The sequence below is a fragment of the Octopus bimaculoides genome, chromosome 5 (genome assembly GCF_046866305.1).
Source record: "Octopus bimaculoides isolate indiv1 chromosome 5, ASM4686630v1, whole genome shotgun sequence".
NCBI lineage: Eukaryota > Metazoa > Mollusca > Cephalopoda > Octopoda > Octopodidae > Octopus > Octopus bimaculoides.
In genome coordinates this window covers 103,519,809-103,534,982 of record NC_142932.1, presented here as the reverse complement: position 1 = coordinate 103,534,982, position 15,174 = coordinate 103,519,809, and the positions used below count along the sequence as shown (strand labels likewise).

At 36.3% G+C, this 15,174-nt stretch overlaps 1 protein-coding gene across 1 annotated transcript in view; it reads right to left on the bottom strand.

Moving 5' to 3' along the window:
* Positions 1-1,451: 1,451 nt before the first annotated feature.
* The window catches only part of LOC106870174 (succinate dehydrogenase assembly factor 2, mitochondrial), a 13,865-nt gene continuing 142 nt past the window's right edge, over positions 1,452-15,174 (bottom strand). Inside the window, exons 1-4 of the mRNA XM_014916174.3 lie at positions 12,953-15,174; positions 7,042-7,217; positions 3,384-3,493; positions 1,452-1,674 (exon numbers count right to left, since the gene is read on the bottom strand). The exon at positions 12,953-15,174 is cut by the window's right edge and continues 142 nt beyond it. Coding sequence (XP_014771660.1) covers positions 1,568-1,674; positions 3,384-3,493; positions 7,042-7,217; positions 12,953-13,012 — 453 coding nt within the window. The 5' untranslated portion in view covers positions 13,013-15,174 and the 3' untranslated portion in view covers positions 1,452-1,567. The remainder of the gene's footprint in view (positions 1,675-3,383; positions 3,494-7,041; positions 7,218-12,952) is intronic.

Sequence of the window (15,174 nt, the reverse complement as noted above, 5' to 3'; positions counted from 1 at the left end):
GTCACACTGAATATCCCCAAGAACTACGTTAAGAGTACATGTGTCTGTGGAGTGCTCAGCCACTTGCACATTAATTTCACGAGTAGGCTGTTCCGTTGATCGGATCAACTGGAACCCTCAACGTCGTAAGAGACGGAGTGCCAACAACAACAATTATAGCCACTTTTTAAAAAAGTTTAAAACAAGTGAATCTTTTAAAGACATAATTAATTAGATGAGCTACGATAGCAACAACTTTGATCAAGGATAACATTAGAAATTCTGTTCCTAACTAATGTGCTGAATTATTTATAATAAGCCAACCTACTATGTTAAAATGAAAAAAAAAAAAAAAAAAAAGCACTTTGGAACAAAAGTCACATTCTTAAAGGGTTCAGTTAATTTTAGTTTTTGCTATTTGCTTTTAACCAACAGGATTTCAAATTTTGGCACAATGCCAGTAATTTCAGGGAGAGGCTATGTCAATTAAATCGACCCCAGTGCTCAACTGGTATTTTATTGACCCTGGAAGGATGAAAGAGTCAACTTTGGAATTTGAACTCAGAACATAAGGAGGGATGAAATGCCCTTAAGCATTTTGCCCAGCATGCCACCTTTTAACCAACATACAGATGAATACTCTTTTACTTGTTTCAGTCATTTGACTGTGGCCATGCTGGAGCACCGCCTTTAGTCAAGCAAATCGACCCCAGGACTTATTCTTTGGAAGCCTAGTACTTATTCTATCGGTCTCTTTTGCCGAACCGCTAAGTTACGGGGACGTAAGCACACCAGCATTGGTTGTCAAGTGATGTTGGGGGACAAACATAGACACAAACATATCATCATCATCATCATCGTTTAACGTCCGCTTTCCATGCTAGCATGGGTTGGACGACTTGACTGGGGACTGGTGAAACCGGATGGCAACACCAGGCTCCAATCTAAATTTGGCAGAGTTTCTACAGCTGGATGCCCTTCCTAACGCCAACCACTCAGAGAGTGTAGTAGGTGCTTTTACGTGTCACCCACACGAAGGCCAGTCAGGCGATACTAGCAACAGCCAGTATATATATATATATATATATATATATACGACGGGCTTCTTTCAGTTTCCGTCTACCAAATCCACTCACAAGGCTTTGGTTGACCCAAGGCTATAGTAGAAGACACTTGCCCAAGGTGCCACGCAGTGGGACTGAAACAAGTACTATGTGGTTCGTAAGCAAGCTACTTACCACACAGCCACTCCTACGTACAAGATTTTGTAATGAAATTGAAAACTATTGTAATACTGTTTGCTTTCATTCCATCTGCTGCATATTGGCAACAATACATAAACTATAAAAGAAGAATGGTAAATGATTCTAAGATGCAATTCAAAATGGAAAATTGGTTGATCCTAAATATAATTGGTAGCAAAGCAAAGAACTGCTACTGGAAGAGGCAACATTATTAACTCTGAGACTTGATAGGCTTGTAACATTTTTTTTAATCCAAAAGTATGACTAGTCAGTTTATACATTCGAATCCTTATTTTGTTTTTATTTTACAATTACACTAAAAATGAAGGAATCCTCTGGTAATTTTATAGATCCGGCTGTTTGAGTCGACTGGCACGCTCATCATTTTTGACAAACTCTTTCAATAATTGCATAATTTCATTGTTGAATTGATCAGGAGTAGGTTTTGTTCCTGGAAACAAATGAGAAAAAGAATAAGAATTGATATTAATACCTGACTATTTAACAAATTGCTGTTTCTGTTATTTAAACAAAGTATCAATCAGAACAAATTACTACTCATAGGCCCCCTTCTGAAGGCTGATACTTAGCTCTGGTTTCCTGGTGTAAATGAGAAATAAATTTTCCCTTCAGGATGGGAGGCATGGTTGGTGATTAAGTTTGGTTCCCAACCTGGGGCAGCCTTGTCAGTGGAGTTTGGGAGACGAAACTGGCCATATGTGTATTTGTGTGTCTCCTCATCTTGACACCACATGATAGTTATAAAAGAATTTCACTATCATATATGTGATAGTGTTGGTTTTCAATATTCCATGGAAAACAAGTCTAACCTAGCTTAGAAACAAGTGAGGGTTGGTGATAGGCTGTACATCCATCTGTAGATTGATAAGCCTCAACAAATTCTCACATATGCACGCATAGAAAAATGAACATTAAAATGATGATAGAAAGTCACTTCTTTCATTTAGGTGTTGAGATCATCTGCTGAAGAATAAAATTTTCTACTTGGAAATAATGAGTGGATTAGACTTCTACCAGTCTAGTCATAATATTCTATTCTTTGGAGTGCTGGGGCATCGTTCACAAGTATTTTACTGATTTCTCTGTTGAACCACTAAGACTAGTATAAATATGGACACTACCAGATGCATTTATATATTGCGGGTTTCAACACAATTTTCATCTATTAAAATTCCACACGAGATATTAACCCAAGGTTAAGGTAGAATATACTTGTCCAATGGGATTGAATCTGGAATTACATAGCTGCAAAGTTACTTAACCACATAGCTGTGTCTGTGCCTATGATATATAACAGAAAATTTGTTTGTTGGCTCCATGAAAAATAGAATCTTGTCCACACATGGTATTTGATAATTGCATATCAGTAAAGCATTAAATATAGTTGATTAAAAAATGTGTGTTGGGGACCTTTTTTTGCCAGTGCAGGTTAAGAAACTCACTTTGCAACCACATGGTTTCAAGTTCAGCCCACAGTGTGACACTTTTTGCAAGTGTCTTCTACTTATATCCTTAAGCCAACTAATAATGCTTTGTGAGTTAATTGGGGAAACTGTGGAAGTTCATATATATCATCATCATCATTTAATGTTCGTTTTCCATGCTGTCATGGGTTGGACAGTTTCACAGAATTAGTAAGCTGGGGAGCTGCACCAGGTTCCAATCTGATTTGGTATTGTTTCTATGGCTGGATGCCCTTCCAAGATTGCAGTGGGTGTTTTCCATGGGCCACAACTATGATCTCACTTGGCTTGACAGGTCTTCTCAAGCATGGTATATCACCAAAGGTCTCAGTCACCTGTCATTGACCCTGTGAGGCTCAACATTCGAACAGTGCTTTTTTATGTGCCATCGGCCATGACTGCAATTTCACTTGGTGTGATGGGTCTTCTCAAGCACAACTTTTTTTTTTGTGTGTGTCCCACTGCTTGACAACCAGTGCTGGCCACAGAAAAAGAATCTGACTAGAAAAACCTGCCTCAACAAAACTATCACCTGACCCATGCAAGTGGATATTAAAAACGATGTTGATGATGGCATGTATTATCACCTCTTTAATGTTCACAGTGAAGATAAAAGAAACAAATAGTTCAAGATACAAAGTGGAAAGACTAAAACAAAGTAATCAAAATAACTGACCTGTTATCCAATAGTAAATGTCCCAGTCATTAGTTGGTTCATTGATAAGAGTATCATACTGCATCAACTGTTGTTCATTTAGATCTTTGAGATATTTTGAAGCAAAGGTACTGGAAAATAAATACAAACATTTCAGTTATGAAAATATTACATACACATGTTGATGTCATCATTTTATGCTAAATCTATGTCCATGCTTGCATGAATTGAACAGTTCCTCTCCTGTTGCTTGTCTTCATTTCTCATTTCTTTTGCAAGGTTCAACATGCAGGGATCAAGTTTCCTATGTCCTCCTCATCCACTGTTTTTCACTACATAGATCTCATTCGCACTTTTTTGTTTTTAACCCATTCACAATTACGTGTTCGTTGCAGTTGTCTCTCTTGGACATATCTGATTCCTCTTATATTTGGTTTTTCTTTCAGCTCATCTGAGTTTTAACATTCATTCACACAAACATTACACATTCAGCAGAGTAAGATTGTTTCATTTCTTTGCAACCTTCACACAGCCACTACATTTAGACTCACAATTCACTAACATACAGCTTCACATTGTATAATTTTCCCTTTGTTCAGTAAGAGAATCTCCTTCTAGTTAACATAGATAATAGCTCCCTTTTCCACTTTACTCTTATTCTGGCTACTATACTTTTGGAAGACTACCTCCCACCTAATCAGCAACAGAGGAAGGAGTGTCTTCTTGTGTGGACGTGTGGACATCACATAATAGTTATAAAAAGCCTCACCATCATGCAGGTGGTGTCTCTCATTTCCAGTCTTCCATGAAAACATGTCTGGCCATGAGGAAATATTACCTTACTTGAGGGCATCTGGCCATAGAAAATCTTTCTCAACTATTTCTGTCTGACCCATGCAAGCATGAAAAAGTAGAAATTAAAATGATGATAAGGATAGTGTGTGTGTGTGTGTGTTAATCAGCCACGGATACATACATATACATATGAATATCCTTAGAATGATTAGCAGAAAACTACCCAGAAGGTGGTATTTCTGCTAGTGTAGATAATAGTTAAATGTTTAACCCCTTATTTACCATATTTCTATTGAGATGCTTTGTGTTTCTTTCAATTAATTCTAAATATAACAAAGAATTTAGTAAAATAACTTAGTTATCATTAAGCTAGTGTTAGGAAAATAAATAGTGACTAAGGTTTGGTGGAAGATTTTAATTAAGAACTTTTGAAAACAGACATTTGTACTCCAGAGCCAGAGGCAGTTTCAGGTGGGTTGATATCAAAAGGGTCAATTAAAAACTAAAATAGGGTTAAACACATAAAGAAAGAAAAATAATGTAGGCTGACCACTAATGTTACTTTTTATGACTTAAAAGAGAGAGGGCAGCACTCAGAATTTTAAAGGTCATCTGAGATAGGTAGAAGAAAGTTATCCTCAGACTGATCACCTGCTTATAACAGAATGGACTTCAGTAGAAGCAGCTAAAAGTAGATGGTATTATTAAACCCAATGATGCATTGAATGTCCCACCTAAAAGGTGTGGTCCTTCTCAGATTTCCACAAATTTTCCGTCCATGGAATTTCACTCAAAGTTTTGGTAGAGAATTCTTACTCAATGAGCTACACAGAGGCATTCAACACATAACCATGTAGTTGTAAACTTTTTTTCTTTCAGTATCAGCTGTGAAGCCCAATAATGGTTATTCATCATCATCATCATCGTCATTTAACGTCCGCTTTCCATGCTAGCATGGGTTGGACGATTTGACTGAGGACTGGTGAAACCAGATGGCTACACCAGGCTCCAATCTGATTTGACAGAGTTTCTACAGCTGGATGCCCTTCCTAACGCCAACCACTAAGAGAGTGTAGTGGGTGCTTTTATGTGCCACAGGCACGAAGGTCAGTCAGGCGGTACTGGCAACGGCCACGCTCAAAATGGTGTATTTTATTAATTATAGATATGTTGTGTTCCTACAGTTTCTGTTTAGCAAATTTCATTCACAAAGTATTGATGAATCTGAAGCTATGGCAGAAGACGTGTGTACTTTGTATTAGAATCAAACACTGAAATTAGGTGGTTGCATAGCAAACTTCTTAACCATGCAGCCATGCCTGAACCCAATAATTGGATGTAAAACTTCAGCAAAAATTTTACCTTGCTGTAATTTGTTGTTTATTCCATAATATCTCGGTTTATTGTAACAAACTGAACACTTCATTATCTTGAGGTGATTATAAGATTTGCCCCAACTTTTTCAACCCATGTGAAAATTTGAACTTAGCAAACTAACAAATCAATGACCTATTATCATGTTCTTCATAGTTGTAGACCATATGCTTTTTATGATATTGCAAACTTTCCTAAGAGGAGAAGTGGGAGAGAACTTCTGCATAAAGAACATATGGTTAAGTGTAAGCTAACATACTGAATATAGTGTATTAAAAAGAATTTTTAATCATTTGAAATCAAACTCATAATGGGAAGAAAACTCATTAGCATTAAAGACAATTCTTGTCCAAAGTGGACAAGGGAGAGAACTTTATAATTTAAATTGAGGCATCCAGTTAGAAGTGAGTTTGATCTTTTGAAATATCTTTTAACTTTTATCTTTTACTTGTTTCAGACAAACGACTGCAAACATGCTGAGGCATCGCCTTGAAACAAATCGACCCCAGGACTTTTTTTTTAAGCCTAGTGTTTATTTTATAGGTCTCTTTTGCTGAACTGCTAAACTATGTGGAACTGGTGGTCAAGCGATGGTGGGGGACAGACACAGATACACATATATATCTATATAAAGGGTAAAGGCCACCTTTGGTCATGAATGACCATGGGATTGCACCTAGTAACTTCCCTTCTGAGGCACATGTCCAGGCAAGGTTATTTATGGAAGACCAGAAGTTGCCCATGAATACCAGCCTCCCCTCTCTATGTCACCAATATTATTCAAAGGAAAGGCAAAGGCCGATACAATTTGACACCAGTGATGTTGCAACTCATTTCTACAGCTGAGTGAAAGGGAGTGACATGAAATAAAGTGTCTTGCTCAAGATCACAACACACGGCCTGGTTCATGAATTGAACTCACTACCTCATGATTGTGAGCCTCACACTCTAACCACTGAGTCATGAGCTTCTTTCAGTTTTATCTACCAAATCTACTCACAAGACTTTGGTTGGCCAAAGACTATAGAAGAAGACACTTGGCCAAGGTGTCACTAAATCTGGAACTATGGTTGGGAAGCAAGCATCTTCCCATACAGCCATGGTGACAATTCTGGACTTGTTTCAATATTTCAATAAACCATCTTCGCAAAGTATAGTCTAGCAAATAATTACTAGACAAAGACAGAATTTTAGTGTGTACATTGTTCACTGATTAGATGATTCAAAGTAACGAATTGGGAATAATAATCAGGTGCACCTTTTGCACAAAGAACATATAGTTAAGTGTGGATTAACATAAAGAATGTACTGAAGTACATTCAATTTTAATTGTATTATTTACTGTTAGGTGAACTTCTAATAGTTAAAAGTGTTTTTGCTAGTGATAGAGTACAGTGTTAGGGATATGATATTTAGTTTAGATATGTCAGAAGAACAGTAATTAACTTGGTGTACACATGCACATGTAGATTAAAGAAAAATTATTCTTCAGAAAATATCTTGCCTGTACCTTAAGATAAGCCCATTTTCCAACATTCCTCGCTTCCTGCTTTGATATAACAACCGAGCCCGTCTCAATTCTGGAGTCTCATTTTTGTATTCTTTCGTGGGAGGAAGAGGTGGGCTCATGTGATCACTTCCATCTGTTGAAGTTCCCAAACATTTTGAGATAACATAAGCTTGACACTGCAAAATTTAACAACATATTAAATCAAAGAGATGTTAGGCAAACTGATCATCATCACAATCATTTAACCCTTTAGCATTTAAATTGACCATAGCCAACCCAAATATTCTACCTGTTTTATATTCATAATAGCCAGTCTCTCAGAGCTAATCTACAATGTCATTCTAAAAATAAACAATCATATCACTAAAGTCTCAAAACTTCAAGATAAAGGATGATTAGTTCAAAACAATGTGAATGAGGAAGAATTGCATTTGACAGAGTAACTCTGAAAGCTAAGGGGTTAGCATCCATGTTCCATGCTGGCATGGGTTGGATGGTTTGACAGGATCTGATAGGTCCAAAGACTGCATCATGTTCCAATGTGTTTGGCATGGTTTCTATGGCCAGATGCCCTTCCTAATGCCAACCACTTTAAAGCATACACTGTGTGCTTTTCTTGAGCCACCAGCACTAGTGAGGTCATCATGCAGCTTGCAAAACTATGAACTTTGAGTGGGGAGGGGAAAACTTTATGTAGAAGAATAAGTAATAGAGAGGGGTAACTTTTTTCTTTGCATAATTATGTGAAAAATTCTACATTACTGCTTTCACAACAGACATTGGTAACTATGGCTTTATAACATAAAAAACAAGAGCACAAACCTCTGCCAAGGCTACACCAACGTCCTCTCGACAACTAGCTAGAGATGATTTTTAAAATGACAATATCTGAAATAAACTCAACTGCTCTCACAAATGAGAATACTAAAAATGAACCCAACCCCTCTCAAAAATTAAGTAAAAAAACCGGAAAAATAATCTAGAATCTTTGTCCAATATCTGATTGATCCCAATGATAGTCATGGAATGTGAAGGTGGCTGTAGAAAATTTAGTAACAGTAATAAATAGTTTATCCTTATCTAATACAAGCCGAAGTTAATAAATTCACCATTCAAAATAGTTTCAAAGGCAGAGGTAATAAGTTCTACTCTGGAATTTTTAAATGAATAGCATGAGACCTTTTAGTTTTCTCTTCTCTTAAATTCCAGCCTTCCTTTAGTATTCCTGTTGTTTTAGATTGATGTATAGATGTAGATATACTGTAAAGTGTTAATATGTATGTATAATATATAATATATATATTATAAAAATGTTAGTGTTATTCAATTTCTGGACGGTTTTACTGCCATGTGTTTATGTAGTTTGATTTCTTTATCCATCAGTTTCTACTAAGATAGAGATACGAGTAAAGTAAATAATAGAGAAATGAAAATAAAACTTTGGAAACAGCCTAAAGGGAGATAATTGAGAAAGACTTGAAAGTGAATGTAAGATTGTAATCATGTAAAGTAAATATAACAAATAATCCAGAATCCTTGTCCAGTACTGGATTGATCCTAAAATCTAATCAGTTCGTGCCAGTCATGAGGCCAAACATCCCTGAAATTTTCATTTGAATCCATCCAGCAGTTCTTGAGATATCTTGTCCACGGACAAACAAACACAACTGAAACAATACCTCTGCCTTAGCAGAGGTAGTAAGAAGTGTAGGGACATAACAGGTGTGATCCAATTAGTGAAAGATGTAGTAGAAATAACCTATTCTAATTTGTATGTCATGGACATAAAGTTGATGTGTCATTTATAATAAGTAAGATTAATGAACTGTACTGTGTTTTTAAACCCATAACCATTCAATAATTATTATTGAAGATTATCCCTGAAATTACTGCAGTTATTCAAAACCATGGATAGCTTTCAAGTTGTTGAGGTAAGTCATCATGCAGTCTCCTACATATGATATTTGATTTATACTTCTATTATAATCCCATTCAATTGCAAGGATTATCTTTCACTATCATCATCATCAACATTTAACATCTATTTTCCTTGCTGTCATGGGTTGGACGGCTTGACAGGAACTAGCAAGACCAGAGGCTATACCAAGTTCCACAGTCTGTTTTGATTTGGTTTCTAAGGCTGGATGCCCTTCCTATTGCTAACACTTTACAGAGTGTACTGGGTGCTTTTTATGTGGCACCATCTTCAATGCTTTTTATACGGCACCAGCATCAGTGCTTTTTACATGGCACCAGCACCCACACCAATGCTTTTTATGTGGCACCTCAGTTTTAGGATTTCAATTCTGTTGCAATGGGCAGATCTTCTTGTGTACAGTAATGCACCACATATCTTGGTCAATTCACTATATAAAATTTGTGTGACTCTCCTGTAGGGACTCTCTCAGTGGTTTCCACAGCACTTCTTACAGTGGTATGCAACTGATTTTGAGAGAAGTGATCCTAATATTTTGTGCTTTATTTATAGAACCCAGAAGAGTGAAAGGTAAAGTTGACCTCAGAATGCATTCTATTCAATATTCTAAAGACTACCAATTTGCCATTTTGTAAAGCACAGGGCGATTAAATTGTCTATAATGCCACTCATTCAAACAACATAAATTATTGATATTAGAATTATACAAGGCTTAATTATATAAGTGATAACAAAAGAAGTATAGGCATACCTACACAAATGTGCTCCCCACCTCACTGTAAAATAAGAATTTTTTAATGAAATTTCCTACAAATGTGATTACAATTATATTGGAATTTAATATTAAAAATAAAAATGACGGGCACACACACATATACACTGGCACATCACATTTGTAGAATATTTCATTTGGAAATACTCATTTTTCTGAAAATTATGAGGAAATGTCGGTGGAGGACACGTTTGTATAGGTAGAATCAATCAGAATGATGGCACTTACTGTACAGTAGTGGTCCCATCGATTTATGTGTCCTTTAAATACTGTAATATTAAAACTTATTTGTTGATCACATACCTTTGGCATAAGATACTACCTACGTTAAGAGAAGCAATCTTGACTAATGGCCAACTTAAGACACGGATAATAAAGAACTTCGACATGAATGCTGAACCTGCCCAAAACAACAGTTAAGTCACTATCATGCCATACACTACCAGCATAAAAAAGGAAGAACAAATTGTATGACACAGTTCTAGATGTATAATGTTTGATTTTAAAAAATGACAGACAGGATGGGTGTGATTGGTATGTTTTTGACCAGAAGTTTTCAGGAGCAGGGCTGATGTTGCACCAGCTATGGAAGACTGCGATTAAGAAATGTTTTGATTATTGTATCTAACAGTAATACAAACTCAATATTCCAAAACCATGATTATTTAAAATCTCTGTTCAATCTCCCATTGGTGGTATGCGCATATTAGACATAATGAAGATATTTTGTAGGTTTTTTTTTTTTTTTTTTTTGGAAAAACTGCGTCCAGTAGCTAACTCCAGTATTTTGTTGAGTGCTGTGCTTTTCACAGTGTGTTATTAAAGTCCTAAGTTGCTGCCCAAATGTCCTACACTTTCTAAGGCTTCTGGCTGTGAACCTAAGTGCTAGAAAAACGTTATGACACTCCATGAGAAGACACAACTGCTGGATATGTTCCAGGAAGGTAAAAGTTATGCTGCAGTAGGTCACTATTATGTTGTCAACGAAAGCACCATATGCTACATAAAGAAGAATGAGGTGGTGATCAAGACTACTGTAGCAGTAAGTTTCTGTGAACATGCCAAAAGGATAATGATTGTGAGAAATAAGTATTTCATCAGGATGGAATCTGCCTTGGGATTGTGGATCAGTGACTGCAAGAAAAACATCACCTTGAGTGGTAACATCATCTGCGAGAAAGCGTGGAAATTATACCAGCAGTTCGACAGGAGATGGAGCAGAAGGCACCGAAGAACCACGACCAAGACCATTGACAACACCGGAGAACGAAGATTTTCAAACCAGCAGGAGATAGTTTGACCGTTTCTAGAAACGGTTTAAGATAAAGTGTGTTTCTCTGCATGGAGAAACAGCAGCAGCCGACAAAGAAGCCATTGAGAGGTACCTTGAGATCTTTAGGCAGATCATCGAGGACAAGGGATATGAGCTGGAACAGATTTTCAATATGGATAAGACTGGCTTGTTCTGGAAGAAGATGCCAGAGCCCCAAGATTTAAGGCACAGAAGGACAGAGTGATGCTAATTATGTGTGGCAATGCTGCTGGCTACATGATGAAACCAGGACTTACCTACAAGTCCGTGAACCTGAGGGCCTTCAAAAATAAGAATAAAAACCTTGTCTGTTCACTGGATGCCCTACCCCGAGGCCTGGATTACCAAAAGTCTAACTTTGAATTGGTTCCACCAATGCTTCATCCATCAAGCCAAAGTATATCTCCAAAATGTTTTCATGGAATTTAAGGTTTTGCTTGCTATGGATAATGCTGGTGGTCACTCTTTGGATTTGAATCGCGAGAGAGTCCAAGTCGAGTTCTTCCCTGCCAACACCACCTCCCTCATCCATCCAGCATATCTCCACTAGAACCACATATATACTTCATCTCCGTTTAATTTGTGTCCAGTATGAGTCTGCGTTGTTTGTACATACACCAGACATGGGATCTTCAAAATGAGACGAGTGTTTCATTGTTCCATGGGTATATCCCAGTACGTGCTTCGATCAGAACTCTGCTCGAAGGGCGGAAATATTTGATATACTAAATCGATGGCCCAGCGTTCTACACTAGGGCCCAGAACGTTGGCGAAGGTATAGAATACGCACATCAAGTGGTTAGGGTTACGCCGAAAACGGGTGGTGTGTGTATTCTTTACCTCCGCCGGAACATTATTAACCCACAGAATTTACTATTAGTTTATATTAAAAATTTGACATTCAAAACACAGGTGACTTTGAAGTTGTTTACGTAAGGTTTTATGTAATGTACTAAATATGATATTAGGTTAATATTTCTTCTTTATTTATGATAATTTCATTCACAACCATCACTGATTAATGCGTACAGTTGTATTAACAAGTTTAACTTTCAATTTTCGGCACTATCATGCTATTAGCTGTCAGAAGTGAAAGTGCTCACTGCTAGTGAAGTATCTGTCTGTCTGCCTGCATGCCTGTTGCTGGCCTGTCGATTCTTTGGCTACTGACAGCTAATACCATGACTGGCCGGAGCGAGCTATATGTCTGTCTGTCTCTCTATCTATCTATCTACCTATCTATCTATTACTCGAAAGTTATTGGAACAAATTCGACACCTATATCCATGCGTTTGAAAACACAACACAGAGTATAAGGGTACTCGCGTCCGCGCTAGCTAGTCGTGAGTGGTCGATCCTATTATTTTTAAACTTCAAACTTCATTTGTTTTCTATTTTGATAAATTCTCACTGTTGAAAATTATATTTTTATATTTTAAATAATTTGCAATTTCAGGAAATATGTTTTTATATTAAATTTGTGTTTTCTACTCACGACTAGCTAGCGCGGACGCGCGAACTTTCGAGTAATAGATAGATAGATAGAGAGAGAGACAGACAGACATATAGCTCGCTCCGGCCAGTCATGGTATTAGCTGTCAGTAGCCAAAGAATCGACAGGCCAGCAACAGACAGGCAGACAGACAGATACTTCACTAGCAGTGAGCACTTTCACTTCTGACAGCTAATAGCATGACAGTGCCCAATTTTCTGTTTTGTAAACAAACTGGTAACGTTAACCTTATATCAAGTGAGGTAGCAAATCAATTTTGTTACTAAATGTAATTTAACAGGATAATTATATAGGTTGTGATATAAAATTATTTTTAAAAAAATGCTAAAACCTAGTTTAATTATAACTAAACAGTATGAGATCAACAACTACACTTACTTGAGAGCAACGGCGTGAAATAGTATTGCGAAACAGGGAACTTGACAACATAGCAGCCATGCTGATGGTATATTAACAGAAAGTGACTCTCCAATCAAAGAGATACGCACATAAATACATTATCTTCAAGCTTTTCATTTGTCAGTAGAATCCGGTTTCGTTTTTCACTTCCTGTCGGTTTCGCCACATTAGTTCGCAATACATCGTCTGCATCAAATAAATTTTTTTCCGCCTCCATAATTTTTTCTGAGTCTTTTTTAAAAACTTTATTTTCTGTTTCCACAGAAAGATATATTTTTTTCTGGTAAATTTTAGGGTCTAGGATTCCTGATAGGATAAGTGTTTCGGCTATATAAAGCATGTGAATTACCAACGTAAATGTTGAGTCATATTGTTGGGCTTAAGTTATATTTTATTTTCCAAAACACTACAACGGCTCCCCAGAGAAAATGTTCAGTGATAAGCAACGAAGAAAACTCTGCGGTCACAAAAATGAGTCATGGAATAGGAGGATCATGAGAACATTGTATCAAATAAATAACTTGTATCAAATAAACCTTTTGTTGCAAGGCGAGTAAACTTAAGTAACAATAGTAACATAAGCTGCTATTTTTCTATAAAATTTTACAGATGTGCCCAGATTTCTGTACAGTGAACCAAAAGTTCAATTTTTAAATCTCAACAGATCTTTGTTACAGATTCATACTAATACAAAAGTTTCTTTGCATGTTGAGATTATTGTGTTACTCTAAAAATTCATCATATCAAGCGCTATAACTTAATAGAATTAGATAAATATATAATACAAAACCACACTGAAATACAAATCTCAAGCCAAACAAAAGACAAACATAAGTGAAGAAAGAAAAAAAAAGAAGAGGAAGAAGGAAAAGCATAGGTTCAACACCAAGTGGTCGCACACTAACAAGGTCCAACGGAGCCTGCTGAAGGAAGCCAAGACACTCACTGCACTACCACAGGCAATGGCAAGGCGTTGGAACAGCCAAGCACCCTTGCGAATGTCACTCGACACCATGGTTGAGAAACAAACACTCATAACTATTTTCTTTTAAAACTTCATTGCATTATATTGATACCATGAAATTCCTCGAATTGAGCTTAATTAAAATATAGTTTGTTTTTAAGCTTAATTAAAATGTAGTTTGTTTTTAAAATAAAAAAAAAAAGCTAATTATACTTGAATCCAATTTTTTGCCTTACTTATATTATTTTTCATGATATTTTACCTCAACTTTTTTGATTCAAAGTTTTGCTGCATGGGACCAAAACTATGGAATTCTTCATGCTTTCTTCTATTATTGAGGCTAAGATAAATATATTTTGCTTTTGAAATAAAAAAAGTTATTTAGATCTAAACTTGACTGGAGGTGTTACTTACTCACCTGTAATGTTGCTACAAATTTTGATGTAAACTTTTTTTCTATTGGACCAAATCTCAAATTTTTATGCCAAAATGTAGCTAAGGACTAGTCCTCTTCAAAAATGTTAAGAGTTTTCAATTTGGATAAGAACTGAATTAGTGACAAAGTCTGAAAGATGCTGCAGGTGAGTAAATTGCAGCCTTAAGAATATTATTCAACTCCTACCATAGTTGAATGATTCAGTATATCTGATCCATTGTATGGCTCTGGCAGTGTAACTATATAGCTTAAGTAGGTATGGCAGTTGACATCAACTCTTATTTCCAATGACATGTAAATTATGTGTTTATCATGTGTTTCAGCGAATTAGAACTAATTGTTCATGTGATAAGTTCCAGTGACAACCTTATAAAGAGAGCCTTTTGGCACAAGAAGTCAGAAAAATTTCAGATTTCTTTCATTAGAGTCTTCAACAAATTCCGCTCTCATTGCTGTTTTCAGAAATTCATACTCAAACCAGCATGATTTTCCTAATAGCTTTTTTCACATCTCTATTCCAACTCAGAGATGATGAAGAATCAACACCATACATTTTTGCTGCAATGTGATGATCAGTTTTATCACTAATTATCTATGAAGACCTTCAACTCCTGTAAAATACAATGTTCATATAATTTTGATGCTGTCTCTATTTGATAAAGCCCCGTAAGAAGAAAAATGTAACAATAAATTTGTATATAAACTGCCACTAAGTCTTGTCATAACAACACTACATAAGAATTCTAAGCAGCTTAATTAGGGATTTGTTGATGTATGTTAATTTATTACACTTGGTATCAC